The sequence below is a fragment of the Penicillium maclennaniae genome (assembly GCF_028827695.1).
Source record: "Penicillium maclennaniae strain IBT 15551 chromosome Unknown utg000004l:1.0-3007600.0:1.0-3009580.0, whole genome shotgun sequence".
NCBI classification, from domain to species: Eukaryota; Fungi; Ascomycota; class Eurotiomycetes; order Eurotiales; family Aspergillaceae; genus Penicillium; species Penicillium maclennaniae.
In genome coordinates, this window is record NW_026623216.1 from 802,557 (window position 1) to 822,091 (window position 19,535).

At 50.7% G+C, this 19,535-nt stretch overlaps 6 protein-coding genes across 6 annotated transcripts; 5 read left to right on the plus strand and 1 right to left on the minus strand.

Annotated features, from left to right (window-relative positions):
* Positions 1-136: 136 nt before the first annotated feature.
* On the plus strand, positions 137-1,181 carry N7477_004487 (uncharacterized protein; the record flags this gene model as incomplete). Its single annotated transcript, XM_056966150.1, has 2 exons — positions 137-203; positions 382-1,181. The coding sequence occupies 2 exons, from the start codon at positions 137-139 to the stop codon at positions 1,179-1,181; spliced, it is 867 nt and encodes a 288-aa protein (XP_056822931.1).
* A 2,405-nt stretch (positions 1,182-3,586) lies between these two features.
* On the plus strand, positions 3,587-4,074 carry N7477_004488 (uncharacterized protein; the record flags this gene model as incomplete). The annotated part of the gene is made up of 3 exons (XM_056966151.1): positions 3,587-3,640; positions 3,689-3,796; positions 3,850-4,074. The coding sequence occupies 3 exons, from the start codon at positions 3,587-3,589 to the stop codon at positions 4,072-4,074; spliced, it is 387 nt and encodes a 128-aa protein (XP_056822932.1).
* A 746-nt stretch (positions 4,075-4,820) lies between these two features.
* cdc48 (AAA family ATPase CDC48) lies at positions 4,821-7,576 on the plus strand (the record flags this gene model as incomplete). The annotated part of the gene is made up of 6 exons (XM_056966152.1): positions 4,821-4,870; positions 4,929-4,956; positions 5,010-5,065; positions 5,127-5,214; positions 5,278-5,439; positions 5,501-7,576. 6 exons carry the CDS (start codon positions 4,821-4,823, stop codon positions 7,574-7,576), a joined length of 2,460 nt encoding a protein of 819 aa, XP_056822933.1.
* A 583-nt stretch (positions 7,577-8,159) lies between these two features.
* On the minus strand, positions 8,160-9,683 carry N7477_004490 (MFS transporter; the record flags this gene model as incomplete). The annotated part of the gene is made up of 1 exon (XM_056966153.1): positions 8,160-9,683. The coding sequence occupies one exon, from the start codon at positions 9,681-9,683 to the stop codon at positions 8,160-8,162; it is 1,524 nt and encodes a 507-aa protein (XP_056822934.1).
* Positions 9,684-11,143: 1,460 nt separating this feature from the next.
* Positions 11,144-15,637, plus strand: N7477_004491 (sister chromatid cohesion factor PDS5; the record flags this gene model as incomplete). Its single annotated transcript, XM_056966154.1, has 3 exons — positions 11,144-11,476; positions 11,559-13,223; positions 13,280-15,637. 3 exons carry the CDS (start codon positions 11,144-11,146, stop codon positions 15,635-15,637), a joined length of 4,356 nt encoding a protein of 1,451 aa, XP_056822935.1.
* Positions 15,638-18,560: 2,923 nt separating this feature from the next.
* Positions 18,561-19,492, plus strand: N7477_004492 (uncharacterized protein; the record flags this gene model as incomplete). The annotated part of the gene is made up of 3 exons (XM_056966155.1): positions 18,561-19,019; positions 19,098-19,251; positions 19,314-19,492. The coding sequence occupies 3 exons, from the start codon at positions 18,561-18,563 to the stop codon at positions 19,490-19,492; spliced, it is 792 nt and encodes a 263-aa protein (XP_056822936.1).
* Between the last annotated feature and the right edge of the window lie 43 nt (positions 19,493-19,535).

The following is a 19,535-nucleotide window of genomic DNA, read 5'->3' on the forward strand; positions in this document are numbered from 1 at the left end:
AGGGAAGTCCCAACCCAGTTCCGAGCCTCGGTCCCTTCCGTTCCTTTTGCGCGAATTCCGTGATTAGAGCCGCGCTACTTTATTTTGTTTCCGATGATGAGAAGCTGGTCTTTCTCATCAACTCTTTAAGCACAGCATGGCAGACCCTGAGCTCCCTCCCTCCGAAGCCTCGGCCGCGGAACACGAGCAGCGTGTGGGGAAAGGTGCGATAGGCGCGGGGAAGACAGCAACACGGCGACAGCTGCTTGCAGCCTTGACAGCGACTGACAAAACGATACGGCGATTAGATCTGTAAGCAATCTGTGTTCTTTCCCCTCTATGTGCAATTGAATGTTGAAAAATGGGACTCCAACTTGCCTATTTCCCGTCTTTCATCTAAAGCATCCGCTAACCGACTCCGCGGGCTTTTGTCTTCAGCCGCCGGGGAAGAGCGAGTATTAGCGACAGTGGGCTATGTCGCCTCGATATTGCATCACTTGTGCGCATCCGCGCCCTGGATCGCATTGCAAACTCGACTTTCCCTTCTTACGCGTCTGAAGGGCCGGGCTGCATCGCAGCATGTGAAACCCACACCGACGGGAACAAAATCGAAATTCGCCGCCCTTTCCTCCCTCGCTTCGGAGACACGATATAACTTGCGCCTTTTTGGCCTGATCCCTCTTTGGGTTTGGGGATCCGAGACTCTAAGATCACCACCTGCCGACCCCATCATCCGCACGCTGACCATCTTACAAGTCATCTCCAATGTAATCTACCAATTCCTGGAGAATGTGTCATACCTTGCGTCGAAGGGTATCATCTCGAGAAAGTTCATTGACAAGCATGGAGGAACTGCGATTTGGGAGATGTGGAGCACACGCGGCTGGTTCGGGCATATCTTCTTCGAATTCTTCGTCTTATGGCGCCAGCACGTTCTGCGCAAGAGACGTGTCGCAGCGCAACGCGCTGCAGATGGCACCACCGAGAGCAAAGAAACTAAGGCCGAGGACGCTGAAGCTATGCGCTTGGAGATCCGCTCATGGCGCAAGTCTCTCGTCAACAATACTCTCTGGGCTCCTTTGTGCCTTCACTGGTGCTTCGAAAAGGGCATTGGTGTCCCTGACCACCTTGTCGGGATTATCAGTCTCGGTGCTGGCATTTGGGGTCTATGCGACTCCTGGGCGGCCACGGCCAAAGCTTGATCTTTCCCTCTTTTCTCTTCCCCTGTTACTTTACTATTTGTCCGAATATACCAATCTGTACATTTCAATATACTGTATATTGCCCGAGGTTTCAATGCGAAAGTAGAATGAACATCGTGAGGTCATTCAAGCTGGACCTTCGAAACCTGAGCAATTCGTGCATGTACTGCTGTTCCTTCTCCGAGCCAACAAGAGAATCCTAAGCATTGACGCAGGGGCCGAACATCCTGCACACAGTCAAGTTTACCCTTTCTTCACCGAATCAAATTGCTAAAATATCATATTGCAGTACCTCTTTCTCCTTTATGACACCCAGCTCGACGTGAAAATAAGTGACAAAGTATACACCAAGCATGTCGCTGGCACAATGAAATGACTTGCGACCATTACCGACGCCATCACGGCCGGATGCCAGGACGAATGCTGTTTTCGTGTCCCGCTTCCGCGAAAAAAAAAAGTTCTTTTGAGCAAAAAAATCTTTTTCCCGAGACGCCGTGCTGGAAGTGGCTCGATGATGAGGAGAAGATGGCGGTTGTGACGGGTATTTTCACGCGATAGGGTATTCCACGGTAAATGGGACACATATACGTAATGGTTCACGGGGAGTACATCAACTGACTGGTGGGATTGAGCTCTCAATGAATCTCTATGGACAGATGATGTTTTGTTGCTCTGAGCTCTGATGGATTTGGTGAGCCTCCTGGGGGCTGTTGGACTTGCCGCTTTGGGGTTCTCTGGTTTGGCTCCCGTTGAGCTGATTCAACCATCATTTTCGGGAAATCCAGTTTCCTTACCCTTCAGGCACAAAGAGATGAAATATGGATCGTAATCGATGGAGATGGTTCTGGCGAGAGATCTGAAGAAATTTTTTTCCTCGCGTTTGAGCAGGCTTGAAGATAACTTCACCTCTCAGGGATTCTGATGATGAAGATTATATCAAGAAACCGATCGGCGGCACAATGCCTTGATTGAGGGTGTCTTTTAGTTCCAGATGAAGCTGTGAGCATATGTGAATTGACTACGGTAGAATTGGGAAACGGGTTACAGTAGTGTTCACAATGCGTTGTACCCCAATCTCGCTCTCTCTCTCCGCTTTTCCTGTCCCCGGGCCCCACCCACAGCGCGTTCATACGTATAAGAGTAACAGCCTTTGCTTTTTCGCTTTACTTTCGAATAAATGGCTACAAATAGCGTTATGCACTTGTGGAAGCCTTGCCATGTTAATGTCTTCAAATTACAATCGCCATTTGCCGAGTGAGATACCTCCTTTTTGAAGCATGATCGGTTTGATCATTGTGTGTACCAATGATATATCCACTAAGGAATGGTGCGAGTTTCATACTATCTGTGTCTTCAATGAGAATGGTCTATGGCCTGTGGCCCGTTCGAATCTCAAGCAAATCTCGGGCTGTTCCTGCTGTTCTAGTGGAGGTGTGAAGATATTGCTATGAGGACCCGCCGGCCTATGTCCACCCACTAGTAGATGGCGACTTCAGTCACTGACCAGGTCGTAGCAATGACACGTAGGCAGATCTCTTCCCTGCCTCCAATGCTGTCAAGTAGCTTTCCTTGCTATAGTGCTATAGCAACATCGCCGAGGAGAAGAAGAAATCTCACTTTGAGCCGTGAAAGTTGGTGGCGGAGACGGCATTTTACATAGCTAGTTCGGTTTGAAGATATTGAATCCGAGGTCTTTGAAACGGCACCCAAGAGAAATTGACTTGGAATTGTGAGCAATGAGAGGAAGGAATAGGCAGTTACGGGCAAGGGATACGACGAAAAGTTGTGTCGATTGATTCAAGTGGAGTGTATCTAGGATGGTGTGATATGTCCCTTCTAGCCATGTCAAACTGTTAGTGTGATTTTACAGATTCAGTGTACCTTATTATCATCAAGTAGTAAAGCCAAGATAAAATATGGTGGTTAAGACTGATGTGCTTTTCAATGAGATATAAGAACGGTTGTTATTGTTATCGTATTGGAAACCGCTTATAACGCTTCATTCTCACGAGTGAGTTCTCTCGGTCCCTAATTTGAAGGCACGCTCAACTTTATTCGGTGAAGGTGTGCACAGAAATAATTCGGGAACCGGTGATGAGAATCGCCGGCTGGGGCTAGGACAGAAGGGCTACTGCAGTGTAGATTAAAGAGGCTACAGAGACTGACAAATTGACATCAGCGTTATACCCGACAGAATCAAGTATGGACCTGTGGTTGGCTACGATAGATGTGCACGGTCCAACTTCACAGAGACGTGCTGTAGGCTGAAGCTAGTCAATTCTGCATTTATAAGCAGTCTTTATGAGATACTTTAGTCTCCTTGCTCTCAGCGGGCTTTGAGAGCCTGTTTCATTTTGCATCTCAAGAGACCTTGGAACCTGAAAACTCATTTTCTCAGTTTCATAATGTCAGCCGGTCCTGAGCTTGATAATAGCGCTGTGTTGGAGTGGCTAGAAGCGGTAAGCCTGTTCAGAAACAATAGACTGCCAGCTCATAGCGATATTTAGTTCCACAGGGCGAGTGCTTCCCTCGACGCCGACCGATGGCTTGACGAATTCATGACCGAAGATGTGGAGATGCAATACGCAAATAACGCCGTCATCAAGGGCAGCGAGGTGCGGCAGATGTTCAAAAATGTCTCGGCCAACTAGATATGATGACTCATGAGATCCGCTACTTTGACTATGTCGCCCCTCGTATCTATCAAGCTGCGACCATCCGATATCTTGTCAAAGGCGACAATCCAGTCACCGACGAAATTACTATACCCGGTTTCGCGGTGTTCTCTGTCCGGAAAGATGATGACGGGCGTGTGAAGTGCTATCGGGCAGAGACCTTCCTGGAGCCATCGGCAGTATTCCAACGAATTGCTGAGAAATCAAGCCAGCCATAGACTTTGTGGTAGTCAACGTGGATGTCGAAGTGGTAGACCAATTGGCTAGTACTAGAGAGGTGTCTAATATGCCATTGGGAGGGGGCTTGATTTTTGATTCCCAAGGGCTACACACAAGGTCTTCTAAGTTTAACCGAGACAGACCCGACGAATTATCAGACTTGTTGGACCAAATGGGCAAAGAGATTCAGAATTATGTGCAAATTGTTGTTATAAAAGGAGTACAACTTAAATCATTCTTATTAGAAACGTGGACGTAGCTGTCAGACTAGGAAGAAGGTCCAACCTCAGAATGATTACAACATACCACATTGATTTTGGCTGATTCATTCCTCCTTTCACAACCAATTTCAGGCTGACCATCTCAGCCGCGGCCACTCTGATCCGTTGTCTATAGCCAGATCAAGGATCGAAACATCGATCCCCGACCGATCAGGCAACAAGGCACCAATCGACGCACTTCCATCAGATTCGCCGTGATCGATGACATAATCTCAGCTTAAGTCAGCGGCCGGGCAGATCGTCACTCAGCGGGTACCTGGTAGCTCCAACACCACCTCTCATCTCCCCATCGCCGCCAGGTCTGTCTCTTGATCTGCTGGATTTCTGCATCTCCATCGTCACTTGTTTCATTTTCGCTTTCCGTTCACGTTATAGAGCTCTCTTCGCTCGGTTGTGAACACTTTGAACCTTTCCCTTCCCCAAGCTCGGTTCTCGTCAACGTCACACATCTCAGATCCTTCACGATGTCTTCCGAGCCCGATCACACTCACGATAAGAAGAGGGTTAACCTCCGGTGAGTTTTCCATAACACATTATTCTATCACCATCAATCTGCTAAACAGTGACATCAGGGATGCCTCGGGCGCTGAGCACAAGGATGTAAGGCGGACTCAGCACAGTTTGGCCACAGTGCGATTGCTGACATCTCACAGGAGCTCGACACCGCGACTGCCATCCTCAAGAAGAAGAAGAAGCCCAACTCTTTGATGTAAGCAAACATTGAGCCACTGTGGATGGTACTTGGGACGAAGCTGACATCTCATCAACAGCGTCACTGATGCCGTCAACGATGATAACTCGGTGATTGCTTTGTCCAATAACACCATGGAGACCCTTCAGCTCTTCCGGGGCGATACTGTACGCCATCTCCACTTTCCGACCCGTCTTTGGATACCCGCTGATTCTCAATGTCCCCAATAGGTCCTCGTGAAGGGAAAGAAGAGAAAGGATACCGTGCTTATTGTTTTGGCGGACGATGATTTGGATGACGGCAGTGTCCGTATCAACCGTGTTGTGCGCCACAACCTCCGAGTGAAGCACGGCGACATCGTCACCGTCCACCCCTGTCCCGATATTAAATATGTGCGACTCCTCTTACTACCCTAGCTTTTGACTATCTGCTAATGTGTCATCTTCAATCTAGGCCAAGCGCATTGCTGTTCTTCCCATTGCCGATACCATTGAGGGCCTGACCGGCTCCATCTTTGACGTCTTCCTCGCCCCCTACTTCCGCGAGGCATACCGACCAGTCCGACAGGGTGACCTGTTCACAGTAAGAGGTGGTATGAGACAGGTGGAGTTCAAGGTGGTGGAGGTTGACGCTCCGGAGTTTGGTATTGTCGCACAGGACACAGTGATTCACTGCGAGGGTGAGCCCATCCAGCGAGAGGACGAGGAAGGTAACCTCAATGAAGTCGGTTACGATGACATTGGTGGTTGCCGGAAACAGATGGCTCAGATCCGCGAGTTGGTTGAGCTACCTCTCCGCCACCCTCAACTCTTCAAGTCCATCGGTATCAAGCCGCCCCGTGGTATCCTTATGTACGGTCCTCCGGGTACTGGTAAGACTCTGATGGCTCGTGCTGTCGCCAACGAAACCGGTGCCTTCTTCTTCCTCATCAACGGTCCCGAGATCATGTCCAAAATGGCTGGTGAGTCTGAGTCGAATCTGCGCAAGGCTTTCGAGGAGGCCGAGAAGAACTCTCCCGCTATCATTTTCATTGATGAGATCGACTCCATCGCTCCCAAGCGTGAGAAGACCAACGGTGAAGTCGAGCGCCGTGTCGTATCCCAGCTTCTGACCCTGATGGACGGCATGAAGGCCCGCTCCAACGTTGTCGTCATGGCTGCCACCAACCGTCCCAACTCCATCGACCCTGCTCTCCGCCGCTTTGGTCGTTTCGATCGTGAGGTTGATATCGGTATCCCCGACCCCACTGGCCGTCTGGAGATTATGCAGATCCACACCAAGAACATGAAGCTTGGTGAGGATGTCGACCTCGAGACTATTGCTGCAGAGACGCACGGTTACGTCGGTTCCGATCTGGCTTCCCTGTGCTCTGAAGCCGCCATGCAGCAGATTCGTGAGAAGATGGATCTGATCGATCTTGATGAGGATACCATTGATGCTGAGGTTCTTGACTCTTTGGGTGTCACCATGGAGAACTTCCGCTATGCCCTCGGTGTCTCCAACCCCTCTGCTCTCCGCGAGGTTGCAGTTGTTGAGGTTCCCAACGTCCGCTGGGACGACATTGGTGGTTTGGAGGAGGTCAAGCGCGAGCTCATCGAGAGTGTCCAGTATCCTGTCGACCATCCCGAGATGTTCCAGAAGTTCGGTCTCTCGCCTTCTCGCGGTGTTCTGTTCTATGGTCCTCCTGGTACTGGTAAGACTATGTTGGCCAAGGCTGTCGCCAATGAGTGTGCTGCCAACTTCATCTCTGTCAAGGGTCCTGAGCTTCTGAGCATGTGGTTCGGAGAGTCTGAGAGTAACATTCGTGACATCTTCGACAAGGCCCGTGCTGCCGCCCCTTGTGTCGTCTTCCTTGACGAGCTGGACTCCATTGCCAAGTCCCGCGGTGGTTCCGTCGGCGATGCGGGTGGTGCTTCCGACCGTGTTGTCAACCAGCTTCTCACGGAGATGGACGGTATGACCTCCAAGAAGAATGTCTTCGTTATCGGTGCTACCAACCGTCCCGAGCAGCTGGATGCCGCTCTTGTCCGTCCCGGTCGTCTCGACACTCTAGTCTACGTTCCCCTGCCTGACCAGGCTTCCCGTGAGGGTATTCTCAAGGCTCAGCTCCGCAAGACCCCTGTCGCCGGCGATGTCGACATCCCCTTCATTGCCAGCAAGACCCACGGCTTCTCCGGTGCTGATCTGGGCTTCGTGACCCAACGTGCCGTCAAGCTTGCCATCAAGGAGGCCATCTCCCTCGACATTGAGCGCGTCAAGGCTCGCGAGGCTGCCGGCGAGGATGTCACCATGGACGACGAGGAGGACGTGGAGGACCCCGTCCCCGAGCTCACTCGTGCCCACTTCGAGGAGGCCATGAAGTCTGCTCGCCGCTCCGTCAGTGACGTTGAGATCCGCCGCTATGAGGCCTTCGCTCAGAGCTTGAAGAACACCGGAGGCGGTAGTTTCTTCCGATTCCCTTCTGCTGGGGAGGTGCAGAACAACGACACATTCGGCGAAGCCGGCAACGACGATAGCCTCTACGATTAAATGGGTACTTATTATTGCTTTTTATGATTTGATTTTTGGGGCCGCTTAGTCTCGGCCGGGGTTCCTGCGCTGAGATCTTTAGAAAGATCGTTTTCGAAGTCGGAATTTGTTTTGAGACTGGGCTGTGTACCTTTCTTTCGATTCGTGCTTTCCTTGCCTCATACAATGTGCCATAATAGCCAATACAAGTAAAGCGATCTCTATGTGAAATCTCGTCGTTCGTAATCTTACCAATCTTGCGTTCTCCCGGGCGTAAACCCGCATAAAGACGTATCTGTTCAAGCAATTCTGCCTCCTGACTTTCGGTACGACAATTCAATATCACGTGTGTCATGTTCCATCGACGCGACGACTCCGTCAGAGGTATTGTAATCAGAAAAAAACAAGAAACAGAGAAATTAGAATGGGAATATTATATTGATTCATTAGTCTTTTAATGCACGTAAGCTTTTAGGTCATAACACACATGCAGAGCCCGAAGCAACAGCGAAACAAAAACAAAATAAACTCCAGCCATGAGGGGGGGGGGAAGGCGCATCAGTCTTCTACGAATAGTCCCAGTATCAAGCCATCAGACTCCAGACTAGAACTTCGGAGAGAACCGACTCATAGCACGAATTCTTGCACCGTAAATGAAGAACAACACGGGAATAGGAATCATAGCAATTGTAATGAAACCCAAAACACTCGAAGCCCACGCAACACCCAGGTTATGGTACATCTGCGTCGCGAACAGCGGGAACGCCCCGCCCAGCGTGGATCGAATAAGTGTGTTCGCCGCGATAGCCGAGTTCGCGAACATCATGTACACATCGATGATGTAGTTGAGACCCTGCATGAAAATAACCAGGATGCCCATTCCAATCGGCACACCGGCGATGACCTGTGGAACCCACGAGATGTTCTTGTCGGATGTCCAGCCGAACCAGAAGAGGCCGATAGGTAGAAGAACGGAGGCGATCATCATGGGGACGAGACGCTCCTCTGGAACGACGCGGCCATGCTTTTTGAGTTTGCGAGCGAAACGGGTCTTGGTGGTGTAGATGATGAGGGCGACACCCATGAGGACACCGATCATGATGCCAATAAAGGGGAGAGCAGCGACGCCTTCGTGGGTCCAACCGCGAACTTCGCCGAAGGAGACCGGGTAGGCTTCGAAGAACAGGTAGAGGATGCCGTAGATGAGGGCGAGATAGAGGGTTATGCAGATGAGAATAGGCTCGGAGATGAGCATCTGGAACGGACGCAGGAGGTATTTGTAGACGATGTCGGAAAAGGTAGGCTTGTGCTCGTCCAAGAAAGAGTGTAGGGCCCAGTTCTTGGTCTCGAGACGCAGACGGGCAGCGCGGTCTTGAAGTAGCTTGGGACCGTAGGTCTCAGGGACGACAATGAGGGCAACCAGACCAAAGAAGGAGGATGCGATGAGAGTGATCCAGGCGGTCCAGCGCCAGCCTAGATAGCTATCGGTGATGAAGCCACCGATGATCGGACCGAGGACGGGACCAAGGAAAGTGGCTGCGCTGAACATGGCGATGGCCACAGCGCGGTCAACGGGGTTCCAGATATCGGCCATGGCGCCACCCACGCACGCTAGAGGGGAGCATCCAAAGACACCGATCAGGAACCGGCAGATCATGATTGTCTCAATATTCTGGGCAACGGCTACGGGGATTTGGAAGATGGCGAAGATGGCGTATCCTGAGAAGAGAGGTAGACGACGGCCGTATAGTTCGGATAAGGGAGCCCAGAACAGAGGGCCGAGGGCGAATCCGAAGACAGTCAAACTAGTTCCTAGAATCATGACTTCGTCGGAGACATTGAATTCCTTTGCGGTGACCACAGTTGCGGTGGAGAAGACACTGCTTGCGAATGTAATCCACATTGTCATCAACGACATGGTGACGGTGATAATCCATTTGCGTGTGTTCGAAAAGTTCTGAGGGTTCTCCGGGTCCTCGGGGCCATCCCATTCAACGAGATTGGGATCCTTCTCGGTAGGCTTCTCCGGGACAGGTTGGTTTTGGGTACTCTCGACATCGGTATCTTCTTGAGGCAGTTGGTTCTCCTCGTCCTTGACGGCCGGGAAGGTTTCAGGTTGATGCTCCATACTTAGGGGGGGAAGTGGTGACAGTTGAGTCAAATTGGTGGGTACTCATGCCTGATATCAAGTTGTACCGTGACTGGGAATGGCGAAGACACTTGCAGCGCGCTCGCACTTGAGTGGTTCGAAGATTTGACAGCCGTGATCCAGATCTAAAGAGGCTACAGGTGGGCATCAGGGGGGCATTTAAGCGACATGGAGAAATCTATGCTGGGTCTTCCAGAAGGAAATGGACCGGAGCTAACAAAAAGAAGAGCAAGCTCGGAGCCAGCCTTACCTCGTGGACGGATCCATTTGACTCCTCTTGTCTCCACTATCTGCTGAATCCATCGATGGCGCTGTGGTAAGGCCGTGGCTTAAAGTCCGAAAGGCCGCGAGATGCTGATTCACATCTTGAAACAGGTCCAAAGCCCGGATATCGGCACACGTCAAGGCCAGATCGGGGGGGGGGTAAACATGGCCATGTCGTTGACATTAGTCACCCAGCTTGAGCTCATGGTCATGTCACAGGCCGGGGTAGTACCTGATGGCGTCAGTCACTACGAGAAAGGAAAGCGGGCAGATAAAAAACCAAAGGAAATAGGAAAAGAGATGCTCGGGTTCGGTCTTCGCGTGGGCCGAACGACCGAGTGGAGCTCCCTAGATTCGCGGGACCCTCATGCCCCGATTATTCAACTTCTTTGGGCCTTATTTCTTACGTGGGGAAACCTATTTCTATGGTCTGGTAGCCTGGTAGCGTGGCAGCCCTAATGAGCCAAGCCTCTGGGCCATTCCATGCCTCTTAACTCCGTCTCGGTCGGCATTTTCCTTAACCGGCCCCGATGGGAGCTCAGCTGAAAGCTTCCAGAAACCCTCGGCTACTTCCGCCGCTTTGTGAGGCACAGCGCAGAACTCTATACAGACGATTGCCCGATCAAGGAGTGCGTTTACTTCGTCTCAAGATCCTTCCAATAGTTTAAGGTCTCTTGGTTCTTCTTGTTTTCTTTCCGGAGATCATGTCAAGGGCTTATCACGATTTCTTCTTTCTCTCTTACTATTCAACCACTGCTATAGACGCAGGAAAATAACCGACGGTCACCTACACAGGAGGATCGTAATGATCTTGGTTCGGCCGTATAAGGTTCAGGGTGCATCCATTGAAAAGGGTTGCTCATGGTGGGGATTTGGCTTACAAGCATAGATGCCGTGCTCTGTGTTGATAGTAGGTAGGCTAGGGGCAGAATCATCAGGGTGATAGACGTTTGTATTCAAATCTGCAGAATTCAGCAGTCTGAATCGATTGATCTCTGACCCAAATATCTAAGCTCCATCATAGTTGATCATAGTTAAACTGGGAGAAATACCGTGCCCACGTTTTGTAGGGCAGACGCGATCCCGTGCGACGCGTCTGGGCGGTCAACCTTCGCTCCACCCTTTTCGTACCGCGTCCCTCTCTCCCCCATCCCTCATGTGAGATTCTTTACATCATGCCGTCGCGCACTCGACCTCCTGCCGACGCAGATGAGGACTCTGGGCTTCGTGGCCTGTCCTTCAACCAGCCGTTATCATGGCGCGTGGGGCGCTCCGCCATCCCCATCGCCGAGCTACTCGAACGCCTCCAAACTCTCGCCCAGGAATTGCGCAAGCTCGAACAGGAAGAAATTGACAAGGAAACTCTGCGCAAGGTCTCGCAGGAACTAGCCAGTGCGCATTTGCTTGCCCACAAGGATAAGGGTGTGCGGGCATGGGCCACTTGCTGCATCGTTGATGTCTTGCGACTCTGCGCGCCGGACGCGCCCTTTACACGGAACCAGCTCAAGGTGCGCATTGGCAAATGGGGAGCTGGGATTCGACTTTTCCGCTATTGACGAATTTACGCTGATCACGGACTACAAAAAACAGGATATCTTCACATGTGTTATCACGTCCATTATCCCCGCACTGGCCGATCCTTCCAATGCCTACAATGCTCAGCACATCTATGTCTTGGGCTCTCTCGCCGAGGTCAAGAGTGTGGTTCTCATGACAGATCTCGATCACCCCGACTCGCTCATCGTTCCCCTTTTCACCAGCTGCTTTGACATCATCTCGGGTTCCTCCAAAGCCTCTACTGGCGAGGAAGTCGCGAAGGGCGTCGAATTTGATATGACTCGCCTTTTGGTTACTGTTATCGACGAAACACCCGTATTGGCCCCGGAGGTGGTGGATACCATTGTGGCACAGTTCTTGCGGGTCGATCCTCGGGTACTGGACAATCCCAAGAAAGGCAAGCGCGCGGACGCCCCAATCGATGCTAAACAGGACACCCTGTTGCTAAAGGATTATCCGCCTGCCTATAATATGGCCAAGGCCATCTGCCAGGCCTGCCCCGAACGGATGACCAGCCATATCAGCCAGTACTTCAACAATGTCATTATCGATGCCTCAGCCCAGTCCGGTCCGGCGAATGGCAAGCACGGCGCCCGGAAGTCAGGCCTGGACGACTCTGACGAGGAGGGGGAAGATGTCAAGGAGTTGAGCAAAGCGCATCGTCTCATTCGAGAACTTTGGCGCGCCTGTCCCGAAGTCCTGCAGAATGTCATTCCTCAAATTGAAGCTGAGCTGTCCGCAGAGTCTGTCGCACTCCGGTTACTCGCTACTCAAACTATTGGAGATCTTGCTGCAGGTATCGGTGTCGCCGGACCCCCTCCCACACCTCCCATGGACCCAGTAGCATACCCGCCAGTGACCATCGAAGAATACCCGCAGACGATTCCTCAGCCCAATGTTCTTCTCACACCCGTCTCACCCAAGCCTTTCTCTCAAGTTCACGTTTCAGCCTATGATGCATTCTTGAGCCGCAGACTGGACAAGACCCCTTCGGTACGTGCTGCGTGGGTCACAGTCGTGGGAAGGATCCTCCTGACTTCTGCGGGAGGCTCTGGCCTGAGCGAGAACGAGGAGCAGGGCCTTGTTCAAAGCCTCGCAGCTATGCTTCAAGATGCCGACGACAAGGTTCGTGTTGCTGCAGTGGATGCTGTGGGACAATTTGGCTATTCCCACATTATTCACAAAGTGGGTTTGAATGGTGGCTGCTCATCACCCGGCTCAGTGCTTGCAGCTCTCTCGGAGCGACCGAAGGATCGCAGACAGCAAGTACGCGAGCATTCGACCAAAGTCCTAGCGCGAATCTGGGCGGTGGCGGCTGGTGATATCGAGCATAATACTGAGCCTGTCACATCTTTACTGAAAGACATTCCATCAAGAATCTTCGATGCTTTCTACACAAACGATCAAGAAATCCATCTCCTCATCGATCGGGTGATCCATGAGTCGCTTCTCCCGCTCAACTACCCTCCCATCAAGTCAAAGCTGTCTCGGAGTGCCTCGAATCAGTCTCAAAAACAGAAAGATAGCCAGCCTTCCGAAGAAGAAACTGATGTTGACAAGATTCGTGTGCGTCGCATTCTCACGTTGCTCCGAGGCTTGGATGAAAAGGCCCGAAAAGTATTCTTTGTCATGCTGGCTCGTCAGTTGCAGCTGAGATCAGCAGTGACAATGTACTTGGATGCCTGCGAAAAGTACAATGTAAGCATCTTGAGCTTCTCGCTGGAACTTGTGGTAGTGTACTAACATGTCCACAGGGTGGCGTGATTGATAAAGACGAAGCTAATATCAAGCAAAAATTATCGGTCATCATTGACTCGTTGTCCAAGCTGTTCCCCGACCCCTCTCGTTCATCTGCCGACCTCTGGAAATTCGCCAAGGTCCACGACCGCCGCAGTTATCAATTGATCCGCTTCGCCATGGCCGCCGCCAGCGATTATCGTACTGTGGTCAAGGCCATCAGAGAGCTCCAGCGACGTGCACAGAGTGCCAACAATGCCCCACTGCTCGAAACCTTGACGCCGTTGCTTTACAGATCAGGGTCAATCATTTATAACCGGAGTCACATTCCTGCCATCATGAGTCTCTCACGAACCGATGAGAATGGCTTAGCTAATGCTGCCCACGAGATGCTGAAGGAGATCTCTAATCAGAACCCTGAAGTCCTTGAGGCGCAGGTGCAAGAAATGTGCAAGGACCTCGAGGCGCAAGCCCCCAAGGCGAACTCCACTGGCGATGACAGCAATGAAGACATTCTCAAAGCTTGCGCTGGCTTTGCTAAGAAGCTTCCGGAAAAGCTTCCCAAGGACCGCAAGTTTTTCCAAGCGCTGACAAGCTATGCTCTTAACAGCACTTCGCCACGGTCCGCAAAGCATGCCGTCTCAATTCTCATGGCCACAGCTGATAAAAAGGAGATGTACGCGAAGGATCTGGTCCAAAAATGTGTCAAGAAGTGGGCGTATGGCTCCGATCACTTTCTTACTCGCCTTGCTACGTTGTCGCAACTGAACCTGCTCGCTCCGAGGGAAGCTGACGAAGAAAGCGATGCTATCATTTCCATTGCCATCAACAAGATTCTTCTCACCAACCGTTCCCCTGAGACTGATTCCGGCTATCTTTGGTCTGACACAACTGACGAGGAAACGCAAGCCAAGGAGTGGGCCCTTAAGATCATTGTCAACCGTCTCCGAGCAAAGGACGGAGCGGATGGTGAAGACGACTTCCGTGCGCATGCTAAGCCTGTTTATGATACCTTGAACAAGCTTGTGGTCGGAGAGGGCGAATTGTCCAAGAAGAACGATACCCCGGCGACACAGAAGTCCCGACTGCGGCTTCTTGCGGCCAAGTCTCTGGTCAAGTTATGTGCTTCCAGCGTTCTTTGTGACTCACTGTTAGCCCCAGCGGACTTCAATGTAGTTGCCCTGGTCGCTCAGGACCCTCTTCTGGAGGTGCGTGGTGGATTCGTCAACCATCTCAAGAAGAAATTGGTTCAAAAGTCACACCTTGGTCACCGCTGGTACGTTGTTCCTTGCCTGCTTGGTTTCGAGCCGAGCCGAGGCTTCAAGGAGAGCACACTCACCTGGTTGCGATCCCGTGCCGCGTATTTCTCTCAAAGGGCCAAGGAAAGTGGAAAGCGCACAGAGCAGAACATGGTGATGGAGATGATCTTCTCCCGTCTTTTGTCTCTGCTTGCTTACCATCCTGACTACCCATCAGACGACCTGGATGAGTCTACGAAACTCGGGGATCTCAGCGACTTCTCCCAATATATTCTCTTCTACCTATCCGCCGTGGCGAATGAACAGAACATGTCCTTGATCTTCCACATCGCCCAACGTGTCAAGCAATTCCGGGATGGCATTAACAAATCCGACGAGATTTCTACCCGTCTCTATACCCTTTCCGATCTGGCCCAGGCGGTCATTCGGCGATTCGCCGACATCTACTCCCAACAACACAAATTTGGCGGCGCCGCCGGCGGGACCAACATTTTGCAGACCTACCCTGGAAAAATGGGCGTTCCCAGTTCTCTGTTTGCCAGCATGCCCAGCCACCGCGAGGCCCAAAGTGTTGCTGATAAGAACTTCCTTCCCGACGAGATGGACGATTTGTTGGATCGTGTTGTTCGTGCTTCAATGAAATCCAAGGGCTCCTCCGGTGGGAACACTTCTGCCAAGAAGCGCAAGCAAGAGTCCCTAGGGCCCAACGGCCACTCGGCATCGACCAAGAAGGCACGGAAAGAGAAGTCTACCCGTCCGGTCCGCAGGTCCACTTCATCAGTGGGTGTGAGCAAGGCCCCGAGACGCAAGCGGAAGGATGGGGATGACTGGTCATCCGATGGTGGTGCGGGAAATGATATTCCCACATCTGCTCGCCGACGCAGTAGCCGAGGTACTGTAAAGCACGATGTCAGCTACGCAGACAAGGACAGCGACGAAGAGGACGAAGAAATGCAGAAGTGGGATGCAGCCAAGGCCAAAGACGTCGATGATGCCGAAGAGGAAGAGGAAGATGACGAAGTGGAAGCTGAAGGTCAGGATGAGCAGCAAAAAGACAATGCCGAAGCCGATGATACTAGCGAAAAAGAAAACTCGCCACCACCTCCACCCCCCTAGCCGAGGTAGCAAAGCCTCCAAGGCAAAGGAAACGGCCAAGAAACCAGTGACAGCCACGTTGCCCACGCGCCGGTCATCTCGGCGAGGCTGATTTGCAAGTCTTATGAGTGGAATATTACCCGCTTTCTCATCTTCTTGTTCTATGCTCTCATCACAAACCATCGTCGCATAAAGACGCACATTCTTATTCATAACCTATCGCGCGTGTTGCCTGCAGTTGATAACGTCTGAGATGTATACCCAGCCTGCTTTCTGATATTTTCAGCCTGTCCGCGTGTATTGATCGTTTCCTTCATGATTGCATCTGTCAGTACAATATCATCATCCGATGCACGTATACCTTTATCCTATGGTTGTAGTGTCAAAATTGGATGGAGGCCCTCCAACTTGATGATACTAGTGCAAACAAGAACCCAGTTTCCCATCACATAACTACAAGGCAGTTTTCCCAAAAATAAAGAACCATCTAGCAAGCACCCTATTTTACTACCTAGCTGAGTTGATCGAATCTCAATTCTCCCCTTTAGGATTGACGATCACTCATTGTGCTTCGAGGCTACTACTATCTGACTTCCCCCTCCACCTCGTGCGTTTCAGATTGATTCTAATGGCCGAATACCGCAAGAATCGTGAATGAGATGGTGAATCCCCACAGTGCGAAGCCCAATATCATCTGATTGAGATTGGGCCAGTGAGTGGCGCTTACGGCATAAGTGATGGTGCTGTCAATATATTCCCACAATCTCAGAATGCCAGTCGTGCGATATCGCCGTCTCCCTGTGCCCCTTTGATCTCGGCCATCAATCAGGAGATATAGGTCTGCAGTAACTCGTAGAAGAACCCAGACGACGTCCGGTTTCACAAGACAGTCTTCGCACCCGTCATTCAGAATTCCATATTCTGGTCTGTAAGGTTTCTACCCCTGATCTCGTCCGTATCGACCATCCTTCCTTCCTGCATGGGATGGGATGGAAATGGTGAGTTCTACACTGATGAGCGCGATTTCGTGTTGCAAAACTGTCCATACTGGTTCGGTAGTGCAGAACACGAGCGAGTGAACAGATTCAGGGGGATGGTGATATTTTACGTAGAGACAAGGATCCACTAACTCGAGCTATAAAACCGCTGTTCTACTCAGATACGTACGCTGCACGATGGCAGACCGTTCAGTAAGCCTCTATCCACTATGATTTTATTTCTAACTTTCCTGGGTTTCTTACGTAGGTGTAGCAAATCAATCTTGTCTCTGGAAATAAGCAAAAGCCTCCTCCATTTGCTGATGAAGCAAGTGGACATGTCTCGGCATGGGCAGATCAAGATGATCTCCATTCACCGACAGTGCCAAAACCTCTCCAGCAGTATACTTCTCCCACCCATTCGGTCCGAGGTCCGCCTCCGTCCTGTCCGGCGTCTCAAGCTGGGATACTTGTGCTGGAAAACTCACAATCGAGGCTGATGTGTAAAACCGAGACAGTCTCGGGACGTACACTACCACATCTCCAAAATTGTATCTATGCAAGATCGCTCTATATTGGACAATGTCAAAATCCCGCTCGATTGAGAGGCGGATATCACATTAGGTTTCCGCAATTGACAAGAGAGGCTTTAGTTCATTCAAAAGAAATGTGCAGATAAGCCGCATGTACAAATAGCGAGCACTCAGTCTCCAATACAATAGACTCGGGCAAGCAAGGCGGATCAACGTCAATAAACTCCTCTTTTTGGAGGAAGCGCACACATATGCACCTATATATACCGGATTTTGTCCGCCGGCTTTCCTTTCTGGGCTACCGCCTCTTTGATGCAGGTGATCAGGCTCATGCTCATTAAGTAAAATCAGCACGACTCATGTTCAGTGATCTGAAGAGTGCATTTATGTCACTGATCAGTGACTGATCATAGCAACTGAGTGATTGCTCCTTGATCACTTACTGATCACTTAGCCACTACTTACTTATCAGCACTGATTGTCCAATGAGCGAGCCGCATTCCTCTTCTTCAAGCCTATGTTCGACTATACCTAAGCAGGGTATACTGCTCAGGGTTATCTATTGTTCGAAAATAGGCCAACACAAGTATGAGTGAATCTATCCTCGTATTCAGTATAATGCTCTAAAGTGGTACTACAATATCTAAATTGGCCCTCAGCCCCTAAAAGTCAGGAGGTACTATTACTCTGTGGCGGTCAATAGCACTTATTCTAGGGTGTGGGATAGGCACTTGATCCCTAAAGGGCATGCCGTTTCTACTTTCCGCCAGTAACCAATTTACTCTTCTCCGCAATCTTCCCCGCAAACATCTTCATTGGCTCCGCTGCCAAAATATCCAACAGTGCCATATTTGCCTGGAGCTCTCTAGTGATCCAATTGCGGACCTCCAGTGCCACCAGCGAATCCACTCCGTAGCGGTACATCGATCATTCTCTTATTCAACTTTTCTTCCAATTATCTGGACATTTTTCTGGACACCGTCATAGTCCCCACTGAAACTTCGCCCTTAATCAGTCGGCTTCATGGCTTTATCATTCTCCTCTGGATGCTGCCATTTCTATTTCCCTGTCATCAAATTGTGTTCAGGACGGTCAGCGATGATACGGATGGTCGTGTGGCGAAGTGGACCTGAATTTGACCTCTGCGGCCCGATCTGATAGCGTCGAATTCGTGATCCGGGCCTCGGAAAAGACCCACTTGCTAGCGCGCTGTATCCGGTCCAATGAAAATGGGAAGGTGACATACTCCTCATTTTATGCACTCGATCGTTATAAAAACCGATTTTTCTTTCTGTCGAGATTTTTGATTTGTCTTTATTAGCGCTTGCTCTCGACAACTCTATGTTCTATCGATCTCTACAAAGGTTACCTACGACATCCAAGTCGGCGATCTCTTGGAGACCCTTTCTGTCGCGGCCCATCTATCCATACAGGATGTACTCCGCTGTCCCTCAACAATTGGCTTCACATAGCCGCCAAATGGATGCATCAAATCGGACTTTGGCATTGCCTCTCAGCGAAGATGATTCTGATATCCGCCAAAAGTACCGACCATTCATCCTGAGCGACAATGCGACTGAGGATTGGGTCAACAACTTGGAGCTCACCACGGCTCTAGACTTGGCCGAGCAAAACTTGCGCGATACAAAGACGAGGCTGAAAGTTCTGGTCCTATATGGCAGTCTTCGGAGAAGGTCATATTCGCGGCTTGTGGCACTCGAAGCCTCCCGTATCCTTTTTCGACTTGGCTGTGACGTACGCGTCTTTAACCCGGAAGGTCTTCCGGTCAAAAACGATCATGATACAGACCATCCTAAAGTCCAGGAACTCCGCGAGCTTAGCTATTGGAGTGATGGTCATCTTTGGGTGTCGCCCGAACAACATGGCAATCTTGTGAGTGGTCTATCTTCTATCACAACTCTTTCTGACAATGGGCGCAATAACTAATGATTCGGGCTCCCGCACTTTTAGACGGCGGTGTTCAAAAACCAAATTGATTGGATTCCTTTGACGACAGGAAGTGTTCGTCCCACTCAGGGTCGAACGCTAGCGATTGCCCAAGTGTGCGGTGGTTCTCAGTCTTTCAACGCTGTAAACTCTCTGCGCATCCTAGGCCGGTGGATGCGTATGTTCACGATTCCGAATCAGTCCTCGATCCCTAGGGCATATACACAATTCCCGGATGAGGTCAACCAGAAGATCAACGTCTTATGCCTAGTGGCAACCGAGATCGTCTGGTGGATTGCATGGAGGAGTTTGTCAAGTATACCATCTTGATGCGGCCTCATATTGCGCTGTTTGGTGATCGCTTTAGCGAACGAGAAGAAAAGAAGATGAAGGAAGCTAAGATGAATGCTGCTATATAAAGCTAGTTACATTCACCACTGCATACTGTTCTGTAGAACGGAA